Source organism: Puntigrus tetrazona, chromosome 7, assembly GCF_018831695.1.
Source record: "Puntigrus tetrazona isolate hp1 chromosome 7, ASM1883169v1, whole genome shotgun sequence".
Taxonomy (NCBI): Eukaryota; Metazoa; Chordata; class Actinopteri; order Cypriniformes; family Cyprinidae; genus Puntigrus; species Puntigrus tetrazona.
Genome location: NC_056705.1, coordinates 39,803,951 through 39,821,450, shown reverse-complemented (window position 1 = coordinate 39,821,450; position 17,500 = coordinate 39,803,951). Strand labels below are relative to the sequence as shown.

At 39.4% G+C, this 17,500-nt stretch overlaps 3 protein-coding genes across 6 annotated transcripts in view; 1 reads left to right on the top strand and 2 right to left on the bottom strand.

Moving 5' to 3' along the window:
• The window catches only part of LOC122349259 (probable E3 ubiquitin-protein ligase HECTD4), a 58,134-nt gene extending 57,826 nt beyond the window's left edge, over positions 1-308 (bottom strand). Inside the window, 1 exon segment of the mRNA XM_043245237.1 lies at positions 1-308. This exon segment is cut by the window's left edge and continues 317 nt beyond it. The gene's annotated coding sequence lies outside the window, so the exon portion shown is untranslated.
• A 1,502-nt stretch (positions 309-1,810) lies between these two features.
• On the bottom strand, positions 1,811-8,941 carry LOC122348288 (group 3 secretory phospholipase A2). Its single transcript, XM_043243604.1, has 4 exons — positions 8,338-8,941; positions 7,171-7,303; positions 5,346-5,480; positions 1,811-4,044 (listed from the first exon to the last, which is right to left on the bottom strand). Exons 1-4 carry the CDS (start codon positions 8,855-8,857, stop codon positions 3,453-3,455), a joined length of 1,380 nt encoding a protein of 459 aa, XP_043099539.1. The 5' UTR covers positions 8,858-8,941; the 3' UTR covers positions 1,811-3,452.
• A 3,950-nt stretch (positions 8,942-12,891) lies between these two features.
• The window catches only part of rph3ab (rabphilin 3A homolog (mouse), b), a 16,506-nt gene continuing 11,897 nt past the window's right edge, over positions 12,892-17,500 (top strand). The window contains exons 1-4 of one of the 4 annotated variants that reach the window (XM_043245921.1): positions 12,892-13,047; positions 16,165-16,330; positions 16,709-16,838; positions 17,063-17,146. In XM_043245921.1, the coding sequence (XP_043101856.1) occupies positions 16,182-16,330; positions 16,709-16,838; positions 17,063-17,146 (363 nt within the window). In that variant the 5' untranslated portion in view covers positions 12,892-13,047; positions 16,165-16,181. Of the gene's footprint in view, positions 13,048-13,117; positions 13,452-13,487; positions 13,916-16,164; positions 16,331-16,708; positions 16,839-17,062; positions 17,147-17,500 lie in introns of those variants that run through there. The other 3 variants (XM_043245923.1, XM_043245919.1, XM_043245922.1) reach the window with 3 other exon arrangements.

The following is a 17,500-nucleotide window of genomic DNA, read 5'->3' as shown; positions in this document are numbered from 1 at the left end:
GCCTCGCTGGCTTGCGCTGCGGATCGATCCGCCAGCCCCTCGGCTCGATAGGCTCCGGTGTTTTCGGAAATCGGTGGGCGTGACTCCGGGGCGGATTTCGCTCTTTCCGAGCTGGACGCGATTGCGCAGTGCTCGCGCGGCGGCGTAAACCTTTCCCGGCTGTCAGTCCGACGCCGTGCTAAGCCGGTCGCGCCGCGGATTCAATCGAGCGCGTTCAGCGATTCGGAATTAAATTTAAACCCCAACAGGTGAAATGCAAAGCTCCCCTCAAACCCTAAGCAGGCTGCTGTATACTTCGGTTTTTAGTTACGCCCCAGTGCATGCGTGCATACTGCATACTTCGTTTTTGTGTACATACTATACAGCGCACGTTTTTATATGCAATGCTAGCGTGTATACGGTGTGCATGAAGTCCAAAACTCTGCAGCCTATACTTTGGGTTGTATACGATGCAAGGGCCAAAGTATATTTAGGTTTTTTTAGGTATATACTAGTGCAGGTTTAGGCTTACGGTGCACCAGAAGTCCAAGTTTAATTCGATGTGTGCATCAGCTCGGAGAGACAGTGCATGCAATGCCCAAATTACGGCATACCTCACTTTTTATGTGCATACTAGTGTATGCCGTTTTATTATATGCAATGCTAGGGCGTGCATACAGTGTGCATGAAGTCAGAGCGCATGTAGAGTGCACATTGGCATACTTGGTTTTATGGCTATGTTAAAGCCATTTTAGTGCACTTAACTACATTTAAATGAATCATTTGGTACAATGGACTTACTGTGTACATACATGCTTTTGCATTGCACTTAATTACCTATATGTAATTAAACCTGCAATTAATGTATATCATCACACTTATATTTATGCTGTTGCCCCATCTTAAACCCCTGACCCTTAAACCCACCCGAACCACCAAACCCGCCCCTAACCTTACCCGTATCTCGTGTATGAACACAATAAGCACATTGTACTTCTAAAGTGTGACGGTGTTATTTTTTCTGTCGAGCTGAGCCACTATTTGATGCAGAATCTCGGAAGCAAAGCCACAAGACCGAAGCCAGTTGAAAGTCATCAAGTCTCAGCAGAATGGGTTCTGTTAAACCAGATTGGCTTTGAACGGTTTAAAAGATGATGGTGTTGATTCTGAGGCTGAAGCTGATCACCTTTCTGAAAATCTGCCGAGGAGTTGAAACGAAGCGAGTGTTCATCCCGCTGTGTGAGTAATACCGAGCATACCGCAGTCAACCGCGGCAACACTTCTCTCCTGACACTTCAGGCGAGGATTATAGTCGTCGGGTTCGGGCCAGGTGTCTGTCAGACGGCTAAAGTATCAGATGTTTTAGCAGGAGGAATCGCTGCAAGGCTGTAGAATGTTACTCCGACCGATTTTTGGAAAAGTGACAGCAATGTGAGACGTTTCAGAAATGTGTGTCTGATGTTAATCCAAATTTCTTTATGCGTCGTATCATCACAAAGGTTGTCCCGTTCTACAATATAGAAATATACTAGGTTTCCACAGCTAGGCCTATGAACTATATTACTTGGCCGATTGTGATTATTATTATTATTACATTTTCTTTTTGTATTTTGTGGATGAGAACAAAGCGTGAGCAAATTAATGAATGAATGAATTAAAATTTATACACACATATAAGCGTGAGCAAATATATATATATATATATATATATATATATATATATATATATATATATATATATATATATATATATATATATATATATATATATATATATATATATATATATATATATATATATGTCCAGCCAGCTGTATGTACTTTAGTAGATTTATCAATGGATTTCAGGAATGGTAATTAATTAATATTTGGCAGCATAATAAATAACGTAACAATCTTTCCGTGTTTATGATAAATGCCCTTTTCTTAAGAACACATTTCAACCTTTCGGATAAGATCACATTGATTATAGTTTATTTAATTATACCCCAGCCGCATAACAAAAATATAATGACATTGACATTTTAGGAGGATACGACTATTATTTTAAATCAGGATTATGTGCCTCTGAAACCGACGAACTAAAACACTGTTAGAGAAAATAAATGCTCCCTTTGTTTTCGGAACTAATTATCAACAGGACTAATTAAATCATATTTCACTCATGCATTTTGAGGGCATCTGCTGGAGGAATCCACAAACTGCAAATTTAGTTTAGGTCTGTGGAAAGAATAGACTTCTATATCTGTTCATAAACACTCAGTTTAAATATGTTGCCTTTTTACTTGTTTAACATGTTCCTCTTTATTACCAAACAATGCATAGTCAATTAAAAAAGCTAAATTAAAAAAATGCCAGTTGCAGTGATTGGGTGCCTTCAGAATGAGAGACCAAACGGTCCACGTCTTGCGGAGAGAAAAGCTGTGCGTCTGGAAGTAACTAATGCATCCAGACCTTAAGTTCAAAGCTTTACTTCTGGCTGAAACAGGAGAGCAACACCTTCTCTGGGAAAAATAGGTGGTCTGGTCTAAATCTGAGAGAGATCTGCACAAATCAAGTCTGAAACAGATCTAAAAACATATATTGATGGGTTTTTGTTTTACTTGAGGAATAGTTATACAGATATTATGCATTATTTTAACCAGAAGTGGCACTTTGAAGTTAAAAATATGTGTTTGCTTCAAACATGCAGCATTAACTGATAGATTATTGTGTTTATCAGCCGCTTATTCTGACGGCACCCATTCACTGCAGAGCATCTGTTTCTGAGACACTGACACAATGCTACATTTCTTCAAATCCGATGAAGAAACGAACTAAGATTCTTAGCTGTAAACTGCTGATTGCAATTTATCGCTTGCGTCATTGTTTAATATCTTGCATTTCGAAGAAATTGTTGCTTTCAGAAAGCTTTGTTTAACTATATACCCCATGCCAAGATTTCTACCATAAACGACACTCGCAGAAATGTATACAGTAAAGTACATTAATATATATTTTTTAGCAATCTTTCATTTCACAGTTATCTAAAATCACTTGTTGAAGCTGCTGTTAGATTACGCTGGTAATATTATTAAGCTAATACACTCCTGAACACCTCACTTTAAAACGTTTTATGTTAGTGAGGCCCAAATCTGGGCTGTGCTTCAAGTTCACCAGCGTCGCCCACCGCCGTCTGGACTTTTTCTTGCTGTAGGAATGTTTAAATTTTGAAGATGCATTAAATCTTACATTCACTTTAGCGTTATTTTTGTCCATTATTAAGTCCAGGAGCAACACGGTTCATTAAGTGATTAGTTTTTTATTAATCACGGCATTAGAACATGCAAATATGCATCTGCTGAGGTTACTGGCGTATGTTTAATGGGGCGTCGTTTTTTGGCACCCGCTTAAACAAGAAAAAGTCTAGTCTGTGTGTATAAAAGAGCAAGGATCCTGACGGATAATGTGAAATTGTTCATGCTTTAAAGAACTCATCGTTGCTTGTTGGATTTAATTCGTTTTTCCTTCTGGTTCTTTTTCTTTTTACCCCTTTTCCTCTTATTTTGAACTGTCTTTGCTCCCGATTTAGTTGAGGACGTTTGTTTGGACCGAGCGGCCATTGTCTTTTGCACTGAGAGTAATTTTGTTTTAGATGAGGCCGAAGGGGAGTGAGTGACACTTGCTTTCGGAGTCCTGTGGGTGCTTTGAAGAAAGCTTTCCATCTTCATCTTCTGAGTGATATTTTTCTTCTCTTCGGATGCCTTCCTTCGGGAGACAAGCGGCTCCTTGCCTCCTTTTTGATGTCCTTTTGTTTGTGGCTTCTTCCTCTTTTCGATTTGCCTCACCAACTTTTGAAACGTTTCCCCTTTTGCGCAGTCCACGGGGGCGCAGCTTTTTCGGCCCTTTGTCAATTGAATTGGTTTCGATTTAGAGGTTCTTTGTTTGGCGCTGTGTGACAGTTTGATTGGCACTTCATTGCATGAAAGGTCAAGGGCGCCGCTGTTCTCATTAGTCAGACTGGTAGAATTGTACGGTGTTGAATCTTTCCATACTGCCACGGGTGCAGTCTTGACCACTGTGCACCTGCAGAGAGATCCAAGGACTTAGTTATACAGCACAGATGTGTCTAGATCTACCTACACTGTAAAAATAACAAAGAAAGTTGTTTCAACTTGAAATAACTTGTTACCCCGCTACATTTTTTTAGTTTGGTCAACTAAAATATTTTAGTTATCGCTCAAATTACCATCAACACTAAGTTGAAACATATCACTTTCAATGTTTTGGTACAAAAAGAAATACTGTGGATGGAGCAGCAAGTCCATGGTTTTTAAGCAGTGCTGATATAATTGTTTTATACCGTTTGCCAGCAAAAACAGACACATTCACCCACTATTTCTTTGTATATAGTGCATTAAATGCATTTTCTGTTTTTATTATGTTAGTGTTATATTCTATATATATATATACACGTATAATTTATGTATGCCTGCACTGAGATGTTTATGAATCGCAGCGAAGAGACACAACTGATGCTGATAAATCAACATGCTGGATGCAGTGTGGCAAAATGTCATTCACACAACTTATATTCGTTCTATATAGAGGATACTTTTTTTTGAACAGTCTCAGAGCGCGCTCAGATTGAAACGCAGTACTTATACGCATAATATCTAAACGATCATTCACGTTTCAACTTCTCATGCCACAAAACTGCCAGAATTTACGATAAATAAGTAAGTAAATAAGCAAGTATTTCTCAAAAGTGAGTTGCGTCCTGATTCTTCATTTTTTTCCACACGCGACGAAATGTTGCAAAAGCCCGATTTTTAATAAAGCAATTGTTTCTCGTTTCTGTGTAAGTTCATAATTGCTTGGGAAACATAGCCTCTGCGTGGCAGTTTGACAGTGACTTTCTCCACAGGACTCAACACGACTTGCTTGAGGTGAGCCATAGCCTTGACTTGACTTGTCTTGTTTAATTCTGTGCATTGCAACTTGAGACTCGAGGATTTATTTGCTCATGACCTGCATAGGAAACTTACTCCCAGCCTGGCACAACGTTATTATAGAGACACAAATCCCACCAGCAGCTGTAAAATTCAACACCGTGATTATCAAAGAATGTCTAAAGAAAACATCTCTTAGACAACGAATCTAGTAAAACAATATTACAGGATGCTCAGTTAATGAAAGAGACTACTACTTCAGATTGATCAATGCTTCTTTAAATGTTGACAGCACCTGATCTACGACTATGAGCATTTTTAAGCCTTATAATGATGCCTTGGAAAAAATGTGGAGACAATTGATGTGAATTATGTAATTATATGCAATTATGATGCAAGCGGAAAAACCCAGGAAGCATCACTTCTTGCACTCACAATCCGAACCAGTTGTACTGCGTGCATTGGCTCCTTCGGATCAGCTCGAAGCAGCGGAGCTTCAGGACGTTGAAAAAACTGTAGCCCACCATGTTGGAGATGGTGTCATTTCCATCCAGAAGGCATTGTTTAAATCTAACGGAGAAGAGACAGGAAGATGCAAGACAGGAATAAACATGATTTGCATTATCTGTTTAAACTTTCCATCGAACAAAACGTATTTGCATTCATGCATTTAGAACTAAACACAACTAAAACACAAGCATGGTTGCAAGTAAAGGCAAAAAAATAAATATATATATCTGAAATTAATGAGTGTATTGAATTTTTCTTGATAATATTTTTACATTTGGCAGTGAATTTCTAGTTATTTTTTGCTTTGCAGTGGATAAGGAGAATATACATTTAAAGCAACGTTGCTTTTTCAGTAAACAGAAAAACCTGCTTGTGTTTAAAGTGCCCCTATTATGGATTTTTGAAAGACAGCATTCAAACCGAATCTCAAGTCGCTTCATGCTGACGTCAACATCAAACGTTAGCACACTGCCCGCCCACTGGTTGGTCTGAATGAAAATGCTAATTCGTTCTTCACCACTAGGTGCTGCTTTTTAAGCGATAAAAATAACCATTTCCTGTTAACGCTGTACACAAAGCAGCACTGCGCTCACAAACACTGCTTAATCAGGCATTACAGGTGAGACCATTTTTCATCTCAGCCCCCACAAAACTATAATCAGGCCAGTGCCGCTTCCTCAAGAAAGTTTATCATTCTTGCTCGTTTATCGATCTCGAGATGGTTCTCGCTCGCTGTAACAGAAAGCATGCGAGGCACTATAAGGACCGGTCTCATTTCTATTTATGATATGCACCTTCCAAACACCTCTAAACCTAACCACAGCATCTCACGCACGCCAAATACGTTTCTGCGTATAAATAGCGACATCTTAAATAAACTTAAAAATTGAATTATGAAAATGTCGTACGTGAGCCAGCATAATGGATCCATGCATTTCTTAAAATAATGTTAATAATGCAAAAAAAACCTACTTAAATGAGTAACTCCCGTAACTTTAAAAAGTAACTGTAATACAGTTTTCATAAGCACCATAAAATACTGTTTATTTAGGTCATTTGTATCGTATCTAATGGTCTCTCTGAAGGCTAAAGATGAAATCCTAGAACCGCCCCTGGGAAAGATTAAATGGAAATGAGGCCAGTCGACCAATCACAGCAGATTAGCGTCACGCAAAGGAGGTTTTGATAAAATGAACCATTGAGCGAATAGTTTGAGGTCGTTGAGCAATAAGGTGAACATAAATGCAAGGCACTGAAAGTGTTTGACCTTGCATGCATGCTAACCTGTTGTTGGGGACTCCCAAAACCAACCTTTCATCACCCATATAATAGGGGCACTTCAATGCTATTTTTTAAGTTTTACATGTAAAAGAGTTTCATGTTAAAGTTTTTAGCAAGTGCTGTGTTTTGAAACAAAAACGTATAATTGGAAATTAGTTGGAACAACTTGTTAACGCTGATGCAGAAATGAAGTTCCTTGCTATTAACATCATTTCATTGTCATAAGTTTAAATTTCATTGATGCAAACTTTGCCTGAGCTCTGTTTTACATCGCTCCGCATCCCAAAAAAAAAGCCTTTATACACAGCTGAACTGTGGCCAAAGATAAATCTCGCACGCAGCGGGCTATAATGTTTAACAGATCGAATGCAGGGGACGGATAAACAGAAAAGGGTGAGTTATGACTCTGAAGAGTCTCCCCTGAGGACTGAAGATGCCTCTCGTCTGAGGAATGTGAGACGGTGTTCACCTGTGGTCACAGTCACAGTGAGACAGCGTGAACAGAGTGGGGTTGAACACGCCGAAGTTCACCGAGAACGAGCGGATGATGTGCTCGCAGTGATCGTGTTCCCGACAGCATCTGTCTGCATGCACAAACATACCTGCACGAGAGAACAACGTCTAAATAACTCCATCCAATCACAATAAATAGGAGCAAAAAAAGAACAGAACATCACAGAAAGTTCTAACGGTTTCCACTAACTGCCTCTAAAGTGAGTGTTTACAACTGACATTATTTTCCTATTTAATACCGTAAAGCTGCTTTGACGTAATCTGTATTGTTAAAAGCGCTATATAAATAAAGGCGACTTGATTCCAGATACAATAAACATTATAAAACCTAAAACCACTAAAAATGTTTGGGTGCACACTCCATTAGGAACCAATAGAACTAACAGAGATCGGCAAGCGTCGTTACAGTTTCCCTTAAAACCAATACAAATATTAAAATATGGTATCTTTTGTTTTATTTTTATTCTTCCAGCGGGGTAAATTCTTTAATATTATAGTCAACTTGCATAAAGAGATATTCATGAGATATTTTGCACACATACTTCACTGACATATAACTACGTTTACGACGCACTCTGTAATCATATTGATTTACTGACTGTAATTTTCAGGTTATGTTGCTGGACCTCCCAAGTTTTCTGAACGCCAGACACGCCCAGGTTTAGGGTCGGCCACACCCACTCGTACACGCCCACTTTTTGGCATTTTTATTTATCGCTCAATAAAATCGCAGCGAATAACAGCAAAAAAAGACTCGTATTGCTATTGTATTTTAATTTCTGACTTCTCTTAATCCTTTCTTTTTACTTTCAAACCGATAACTTTCATATCGGTAAAAATTGCCGATAGCCGATATAGGGTATAGTTTGTATTTACTTTTATCGAGTTAATTTTATTACATTTGATTAAATAAACGTGTGCATTGTGTTCACTGACCATTCTTTCAAACGCCTAATCGTAGATAACTTTAGTTCCATCAAATATTTGAATAACAAATGACTGATGAACGCATGGTTTTCTGATACGAGCAATAAAAATAGTTTATTAAATTTGTTTATATCCTCCATATTTGAAAAAAAGAATTGCGTGCACCGTGTAATCAGCCCAATGCATGCGCACCTACCCAACTGCTCATAGTCGTTGGCGCTGGTGCCGCGTCCGCACCAAAGCGTTCCCGGCAAAACCCACGCGCGTCTACGGCGACTTTTTGCTCTTGAATCCGTCTGCTGGCTTTGATTCGTGCGTTCTTCGTGCGAAGTGAAATCGATACGCGCGTTCACTTCACACAGACTGGCGTCTTCCAGCAGCGCGCTCAGGTTGAAGCGCGTCGGTCTCTCGTAGCCCGGTGCGCGCTCCCGACGGCAGAGTGACCAATAACGCTTGACCAGAGACCCGTCGCTGCTTATCACACATTCCTCGAGGCGTTTCTCTGGCGTCCACGTACTCCAGTACAAGAGAGGGGATGCTGTAGCGTCCGGTGAACGGATGAGGAAAGTGACCCGAGAGCTCCCGCGTTCTGGTTTGACGAGGAGACAAAACGGTGCGGGTTTCTGAATTGTTACCGCATGGCAACAGCATGCCACTACTAACAGATTCACAGCGAGGAGACTTCCGATACGCGTGTCTTGGAGATGCAGTGACATCGCTGCGCCTTGACGCGTGTTGGGGAGCTCTTTGGGGTCCTGCTCTCTTCCGAAGCGCGCCAGCGTCTTTCAGTCCATGCATGAGGAGGTCTGTCAAATGAAAACGAACGGGTGGCTTATATAACCGGCTCTTTACAGTCTGTTCACAGAGGTCGGAGTGAATTTAGTGCTGCATGTTAAAACTTGTAACTGATGTGGAGCTGAAATGCCACGTGACTAATTTTCAACTTAACTGAACTTAACATAACTTGGCTATTAGCAGTGTGTGTATGCTCTAATAAGTAAAATATATATATATATATATATATATATATATATATATATATATATATATATATATATACAACAATGTAATTAGGCTATAGACTATTGCACTAATTACCTTAAAGGTATTGCATTACTTCTAACTTACTATTTAAATCCCATATAAGGAAAAATACTATGAAACTGGTGTATAAAACAGCATATTTTTTAAGGCAGTAGCATATTTAATGCAGTTGCATCAGAACTAGATTATACGAAAATTATTAAGTAATTTAATTACAGTAAATAATTACTACTTAATGCATTAAACCAACGCTGTTATGTTGCGATGCTGCACATGATTTTAATCCAGGCTGTGTAACCAAATAAAACCAGGTTTTATAAGACTGTGCACTTTTTTATTAAGGTTGCATGTGGACTTTTTTGGCAGCTTAGGTCCAGGATTTTGATATGATCCAGAATTATACATGGCAAGCGGTTAATTTGAGTAGATTTGAGATACCTGTCAATACATTTAGACTAGTTGGTGTCTCTGTTGAAGGGATTGGGGAATATATAGTTCTTTGGCACACAGCACACAAGACCGCTTCATATACGTGTTTGGGGTTCATCACTAAAATCGTTTCATTATGACTGATAGATGATCAGATAGGAGCAATCTATTGTATTTATTAATTAAAGAGAAGGAGTGAGAAAGTAATGATGTAGGCACTATAAGAGAAACACATAAATTCAAGAAGTGCCAGCTTTTATGTTGGGTCCTCGAAAAAGAAACATCAAGGAATCGGTCCTTTTTGTCAGTCAGGACACCAGGAAACACAAAAATCGAACATTTCTTTGGATAATACGAATTTAACATAGGGGGGAATATCATTATGAAATAAATGCTCTTCTCAAATACACACTGGCCACAATTAAGTGCATTCGAAACCTCCGTTTGCCAGTTTAACAGCTCTAAATGTTCTCCTATGATGTCTGATGAGGTCAGAGAAGAGATCAGACACCGTTCCTTCGTCCAGAATCACTCCAGACCCTTCAGGACCCCAGATCCGTGCCGGTTCATCTCAGTCATTTTCTACAGGGTTCAGGTTGCTGCTAAAAGCTGGGTCTGACAACTGAACATGCTGGAGTTTGTTTTCAGATTCGCAATTATTGCCCTGATGGGAATGGTAATCTTCACTGCTCCAACTCTTTTCTTAAGACCGCTTCACTAATTTGTGTAGCTTAATTATGTTTTGTTGCACGTCAGAAATATATTCTTTGGTTTTTCTCGTGATGGATGATCAAGAGCATTTAGGCGTCGTTTTCCCTCCTATTTATATTTATATGAAAGCCACGGCTGGATAGTTTAATGTTCATAATCGCCCTGAGTGCTCAAAATCGTGAATATGAATGGGAATATACTTGAGAGATATTTTACTCATAGAAATGTACAGGGGTGCCAATAATTGCGTCCAAAGTGTATTTAACAAAAACATTTCTTTCACAATGATATTTCCCCCCAATTTTGTTGGTTAAAGGAATATTTCACCCAAAAATGAAAATGATTTTGAGATTTTGAAAAAAGGTTTTGAGACACCATCGACTCCCATAGCGTTTGTTTTCTGTGGAAGTCAATGGCGACCCAAAACAGTCTGGTTACAAACGCTTGTCAAATTATCTTTCTTTGTGTTCAGCAGAGATTTGGAAATACTCGAGGGTGAGTAAATGATGACAGAATTAACATTTTTGGGAGAAGTTCCTTTAACATTAGTTTATCAGGGACATATTTATGCCGAAAAGTAAGAGTTTTAACCATTTAAATTGCCATTTCAATACATCGGCAAAATCTACAGTCCATAGAGCAAAGGTCACTTTTTTTAAGTTCAAGAGACTCTCATTTGTCTCGGTTGTTTCTCATAAAACTCCCAGAATGTTCTGAGAGAAAATGAGTCAAAATTGAGAAACGTGAGAAACATGAGAGATTTGTTCTGCGGTAACTTCTTACAAATAATTCAACTGTTCAGAAGTTATTGTCTTTGATTACTTTTTTGGGGCATTATTATGAATAGTAGAATACCATGAACTAATCTTTAATGCCGAGACCTTTGTCTCGGAAGTCCATGAAGGTCTTGTAAAACATCGTAGGAGACAAACGTGAGAACATTAGAGTCTGTGATGAAGAAGATCGATCTGAGTACATTCATGTGAGATCTGAGATCTTTCCAGACGTTTTAGGAGCACAGTATTCTTCCCAAGAGAAAAATGCGAGGAGCAGGTTCACGTAACCTAATTTCTGCCAAGGAGAAACATTAGAGAAACATCGTCTGGATGGCTCTTTTGCTGGTGAACGAAATGCTAAAATCTCCAGCAGGCCGCTAACGTTCTTCAGTGCCCAAAGCCTAACGACGGCTCGTGAGAAGCATCCACGCAGAAGACTCAAGAACAGCGTTTTCCCACCGGCCTTCACGCTTCTCAGCGATCTGCTTGAAGAGCCTCCCCGTCGCCGTGACTCATTCTCAGCAGGCTTGCCAGAACTTTCCTCTCCCGTCTATTTTAACGTATATATTTCTTGTCTGCTCCATGACACTTTCAATCCGCTTATGCTTTTTTTATACCGTGAAGGAAACCAACCGTGGTTCTACCTTTCCATCATAAAACAATGTAAATATTCATGATGCATTGATACAGCAACGCATTCATAATATCCTCATACACACACAAATGAGCAAATGCATATTTTAACATCTAGTCTCTTTCACACGCAATTGCTAATGTTTTTATAATCTGACGTGACATATATATTGTTAGTTTTTTGATAATGTGTGCTTTGCACGGTGCAGTATCAGGTATATAGATTTTAAGGAGGCTTAACTGGCGGAAGCTGTCCTGAAAACAAACGCTACGCTCAAATATTTTGGTAACGTTTTACAATACGGTGGCGCTAATATGCATGATTTCATGCTCAACTAATGCACAGACAATCATGGGTCAATGCATTATTGTCTTAATTACCACAATAAGTCAAAGCCCTGCATTTCAACTTATACGTAAATTAATCATAGCTGATGATTTGCAAATTTATCATTATGTTTTGAGGCGTTGAGGCACATTGCTAACTCATTTAAAATCCATAACCAAGATACTTAACAATCAGTTAATAGCCCTGTGCCTCAACAGGTCATAACACCATACCTTTGATAATCATTAGCCATACCGGTTAATTAAAGCAAGTATATTGTGGTAATGAACAAATGTGGCCCTGAAGCACAAAAGCAGTCATGACTAGCCTGGGTATATTTATACAATAGCCAGCAATACATCGCGTTGGTCGTTTCTTTTCATGCCAGAATCATTATGAAGCAAAGATAACGTTCGACGAAGATGATGAAATTATTATTTTTTTCATTAGTGATTTGCATTACCGAGAACTTCATTTGGACAGCTTTAAGGGCAATTTTCTCTCTCTGTATTTTTTTATTTATTTATTTTGCCTCTTTCTAGATTTGCAAATAAATATATCTGGCCATCGATTGAAAGCTAATACGATGTGTTTTAATGGTGATTCGTGACTGGTTTTGTGATGAAGGGTCACACATGAATTCACATCATTAGTAAACGTGTAGTTATTAGATGATTAGCCATTTATCGATTGCTTATCATTAGTTGCCCATGCGTTAGTTGTTATTATTTCTTCCTACGATTATCTGTGCATTAGTTAAGCGTGATTCAGTGTCACCGATCTCAGCCCTCTCAGTGTACTGGGGTTTCCACAGCAAGGTAACACGGGCGTGGAATAAGTAAAGAGGGCTAGAAGCAAAGCTCAGAGAGAGAAGGGAGAGCAGGGAAAGAGCGCTCTCCTCATATGCGCAGTCGCCGCTGACCTCACTCCCATACACCGCATCGTTTGCAGTCGCCTTCCTTCACAAGCGGCCGGTTGTTATCAGGTAGGACTATTCAAGAAACGGGTCTACCGCAAACGCGTCTGCCGACACGACGCGCGCGAAAAGCATCCCTTCCGAGAAAGGCGCTGGAATCTGCGGAGAGCGCGCGCGCGCTCGCTCGCCTCTCGGACCCGACGAGTTTCGTTTACTGAATGCAGAAAACGCCGCGCGGAAAAACAAGGCACGGCGTCTTTCGATCGCAAAACGCGTCCTGCCCACAGCCGTCCTCCCGCGCGCAGGCACGGGCCGAACGAGGCGGTATCGACGCGACGGCTGAACAATGGTTGCCGTGAAAACGCGAGGGCTTTAGGTGCTCGCCGTAGGAGTGTAAGAAGCAGCGCGCGTCTTCTAGGAGATCAGCGTAAGGTGTGTCGTCTCAATGCGGGTTTTGCTGAGAGGGATGCAAGGTGCGTTCCTCCGGTGGTCATGAAGACGAGACCGCGCGCGCTTCTGCCCTCGATGCGCAGCGAGGCTCGTCGCTTTCCGCGTTTTACGCTTAATACCAGACTACGACGGAATCGCCTTTCTTTCAGCGGGAGCGTCTCACAGGGCGCTCGCTTTCGGGGGGATCCGAGGAAGTGTTTTCTGCAGATATGACCTAGTTGCACTCATCACATATTTAGTCATTCTGCTCGTTTGCGGTGGAGTTTTTGGAGCGGGTTTCTCCGAATCGATTCAGTCTTTTTTTTTTTTTTTTTTTTTGCTGAAGGAAATTGATCAAGGCGTGGATTCTTGCAGTGACTATACATATGCATATACATAATGCTATTTTATTTGCATTGCTGAGATTGCAGCTGGCGTCTGATCACCTTTATCTTTGAATTAAGAGATCATGATGTGGAAATTCATATTGAGCAAAGGGCAGTGAAATGTATGTGTTGCTATATTTATTGATTGACTCGTTGGTTGCATGCAGACTGTGTTCTGTGTTCCTGTACTCATAAAGCAGTGCGGCGTGGGCTTTTTGCTGGACTTTGTATCGGTTCTGTCTTGATCTGTTATATGGTTTTTGGGAACTCTCAACTTGCGACTTAGTGCTTAGTCCATATAAAGAAACAAAATGAGCCACTGGATATAACGTACATGACACTAAACTCAGCTTTCGGGTATCTTTAACTGTGGTGGCACGTATACACTGCAAATTAAAAATGTAATAATGCCCCAAAACGATTTTGCAGAAATGCATGTAGCACGCAAAGGAGAATGTATTTAATTTGTCCAAGAACTCTTAATATTTAATATAAAATTTGGGGTATTTGGCTTTAGTCTTGCATGCATTAACTAATTAACTTTTTGGTTAAGATGCGATTGCCCATTATTTTAAAGTCTTGGGTACTTTCAGCATTTAGCTGTTTCTAAGTGACCGATGCGCTGATTGATATGCATGCAGAAAAAAGAAATTGCATGGAATTTTTTTACATCGCCTACATGCATAACTATATATAAACCTTTATTTAGCGCAAGAAAATGTTAAAGGAAACTGGGACAGAGCTGTGTGCAAAGTGAATAGACGTTCAAGTATCGTTAAAAGTCAGGGAACAGAATAAAATCATTTAATTTAACAACTCAGAAATGAGCGTTGACTGCGTGCACAAATCTTTGGATAGGTTCATTTAGTTAGAGTGCATAACTGGCTCGTGTTGTGTGTGTGTGTGTGTGTGTGTGTGCTTTTATGTAGGCAGCGTTTGAATTTACTGCTTGCAATTCATTTTTAGAACTTAGATGAGCCGAGATAAGCCTTATGCATTAAGAAGTACTATTACTGCCAGCCAAATGTGCTTTCAACACAGTAAGCATTTCAAAGAGTTCCAGCATTTCTGGCAGACGTGAGAATCTGTTGATAATATTACAGTGATAGAAACTCAATATCCATCACTGTACAGTGACACGAATAGCTTATGCCAATAATATGGCTACTGTTTATCGTTTCACTGTTTGCTGTTTTTTATGCGGTTGTGTGTTTGTCTTCACTCTTAATTAGTTACGGCCATTTAAAAGGTGCCACACCCGCTATATAGAGTTTGGCTGGGCGGGAACAAAATTAATTACATATATATATATATATATATATATGCTGATTTCAATCCAATACGAGTCAAAATTAATGGTAAGCAAAGACCAGTGCGCCTAATTATTCTAAAAGAGAAAGGAGTGTATTTATAATAAAATAAATATATAAATGAGAAGAAAAAAATAATAATGTGAGAATAAATACAGCAAATAAATATAAAAAAAAGAGAATAATAAATATGATATATCAGAATGGATAAAAATATGATATCAATATATTAATATTAAACATAAATAAAATTCAGGGCTAAATGTAATGAAAATGTTTTATCAAGCATTTTTGTTTCCCGCAGGTCTGGGTCTCCATTTAACATTAATGATTTTATTTATAGTCATTTATATCGATCAAGCAAAGTTCTTTGGGGGGAGCAGGTCTATCATGTTACATAAATTACTTATGAATTACATTTTTGTACAGATCTAAGTTTCAACCCCCAAATGATTTATGAATTAGTCTTCTTTGTAGTGCCCTCTATAGGTGGTTTGGAGGAGCTCCATTACACACATTTTCTAGCCTCCAGGGCATATACAGGCCTACATTTCATAATCTTTTATTTGATTTTAAGACTTTATATGGACTTTTTTATAAAACACACAAGACGACGGCAACCAGCATATAGGCCTACCATTGCTTCTTAAAACGTCACTAGTACTACAGAAATTATTAGAATTTAAATTTTTTTTTGTATGATTAATTACAGACCATGCCTGTGATCATGGTCGTTAATGCAACTGTTATATATATTTATATTATATATATATATATATATATATATATATATATATATATATATATATATATATATATATATAATAATTATTATTATTATTAATGAATGAATTATTGATTTATTTTTTAAAGGATATAAGATTCTTGTAATCTTGTTTTTGCACGATGACTTACTTGGTGACACATGTTTGCAATTTCCCATGAAATCATCCCAGCATTTAATCAAGATCAACCAACGTATAGTTGAGGAAAGACATGACTTTTTACTTTTTTGAATAGTTCATTATTATTATTCACCATTACTCACTTTTGCGTCGCAGGTTTCTGTGACTTCAGGATGACAGACGCGATGATGGGCACGAAAGGTGTCCATGTTCAGTCCGGACCGTGTCTCGGGGCAGAGCTGACCGATGAGGAGAAGGAGATCATCAACAGCGTCATCGCCCGCGCCGAAAAAATGGAGGCGATGGAGCAAGAGAGGATCGGGTAGGAGAGAAAGTCCAAAAATAATCATAAGCTTATGAAACGTTTGTTAGGATAGGATCATATCTGTCTGAGATACGACTACTTGAAAATATGGACTCTAAAAAATATTGAGAAAATGACCTTTAAAGTTGTGCAAATGAAGTCCTTAAAGATGCATATTACCAATAAAATCTAAATGCATCTGTGCATCTTAATGAAACATGATCTTTACTTGATATCCTGATATTTTGGCGTAAAAGATTTATGTGCAGACTCACAAGCAACAGCAAAGACATGCAGAGTATTCAGCTTCCGTTTACTCCAGCGCCAGTGTAAGTGTAAGGCAATGCATATGTTAACGTGACGACCGGCATGCGCTCTGTGTTTTATTTTTGACAGACGTCTGGTGAATCGTCTGGACAACATGAAAAAAGCCGTTTGTGGGGACGGAGTGTCTCGCTGCCTCTTATGTGGAGAGCAGCTGGCTGCAGGAGGAGACCGATCAGTGGTTTGCGAGGACTGCAAAAAGGTGAGAAACCGCTCCAAATGAAATGAACCCAAGAAAAAGGATCTTTTAGATCATTTGAATTCTTACTGGTCTGCTGTACATTTGGTACATGCGCTAGAATCATAAATAAACAACGCCCCGTCTCGAATGCAGACGCTGTGTTCGTCCTACCAGCGTCACAGATGCTCACTGTTTATAATACTTTCTTAAACGCTGAACTGATTTCGTCTTGTTATTCCCCTCAGAACATGTGCACCAAGTGTGGCGTGCAGGCGAACGCTCGGCCGCGGTCCGTGTGGCTCTGTAAGATCTGCAGCGAGCAGAGAGAGGTGGGCCGTTTTCTCTTACCGCTAAGTTCTCCTAACTAGCAGGAAATATTTTTAGCAGAGAGCTTTCTCTTAAAACCTATCCAAAAGCCGCTGAGACAAACTTTTACTAAGGTATAGAGCAGTGATCCTCAAATCTGGACCTCGAGATCCATTTAACACACCTGAGCGTGCTAATCAGTGTCTTCGGGATCATCCTGCAGTGCATTGGACCTCCAGGGTAAGATCTGAGGAACCCTGGAATAGAGGGAGGAGGTCTTAAAGGAACACTCCACTCTTGTTTTGGAAATAGGCTCATTAACTCCCCAAGAGTTAATAAGTTGAGTTTTACCGTTTTTGAATCCATTCAGCCGATCT

Excerpts from the sequence above, each read along its gene's own strand:
- LOC122348288 (XM_043243604.1), bottom strand. The coding sequence starts at position 8,857 with ATGTCACTGCATCTCCAAGACACGCGTATCGGAAGTCTCCTCGCTGTG. Across the intron at positions 7,304-8,337 it reads CAACGACTATGAGCAGTTGG|GTATGTTTGTGCATGCAGAC; the intron begins GTAGGTGCGCAT and ends TCTCTCGTGCAG. Across the intron at positions 5,481-7,170 it reads CACTGTGACTGTGACCACAG|ATTTAAACAATGCCTTCTGG; the intron begins GTGAACACCGTC and ends CTTCTCCGTTAG.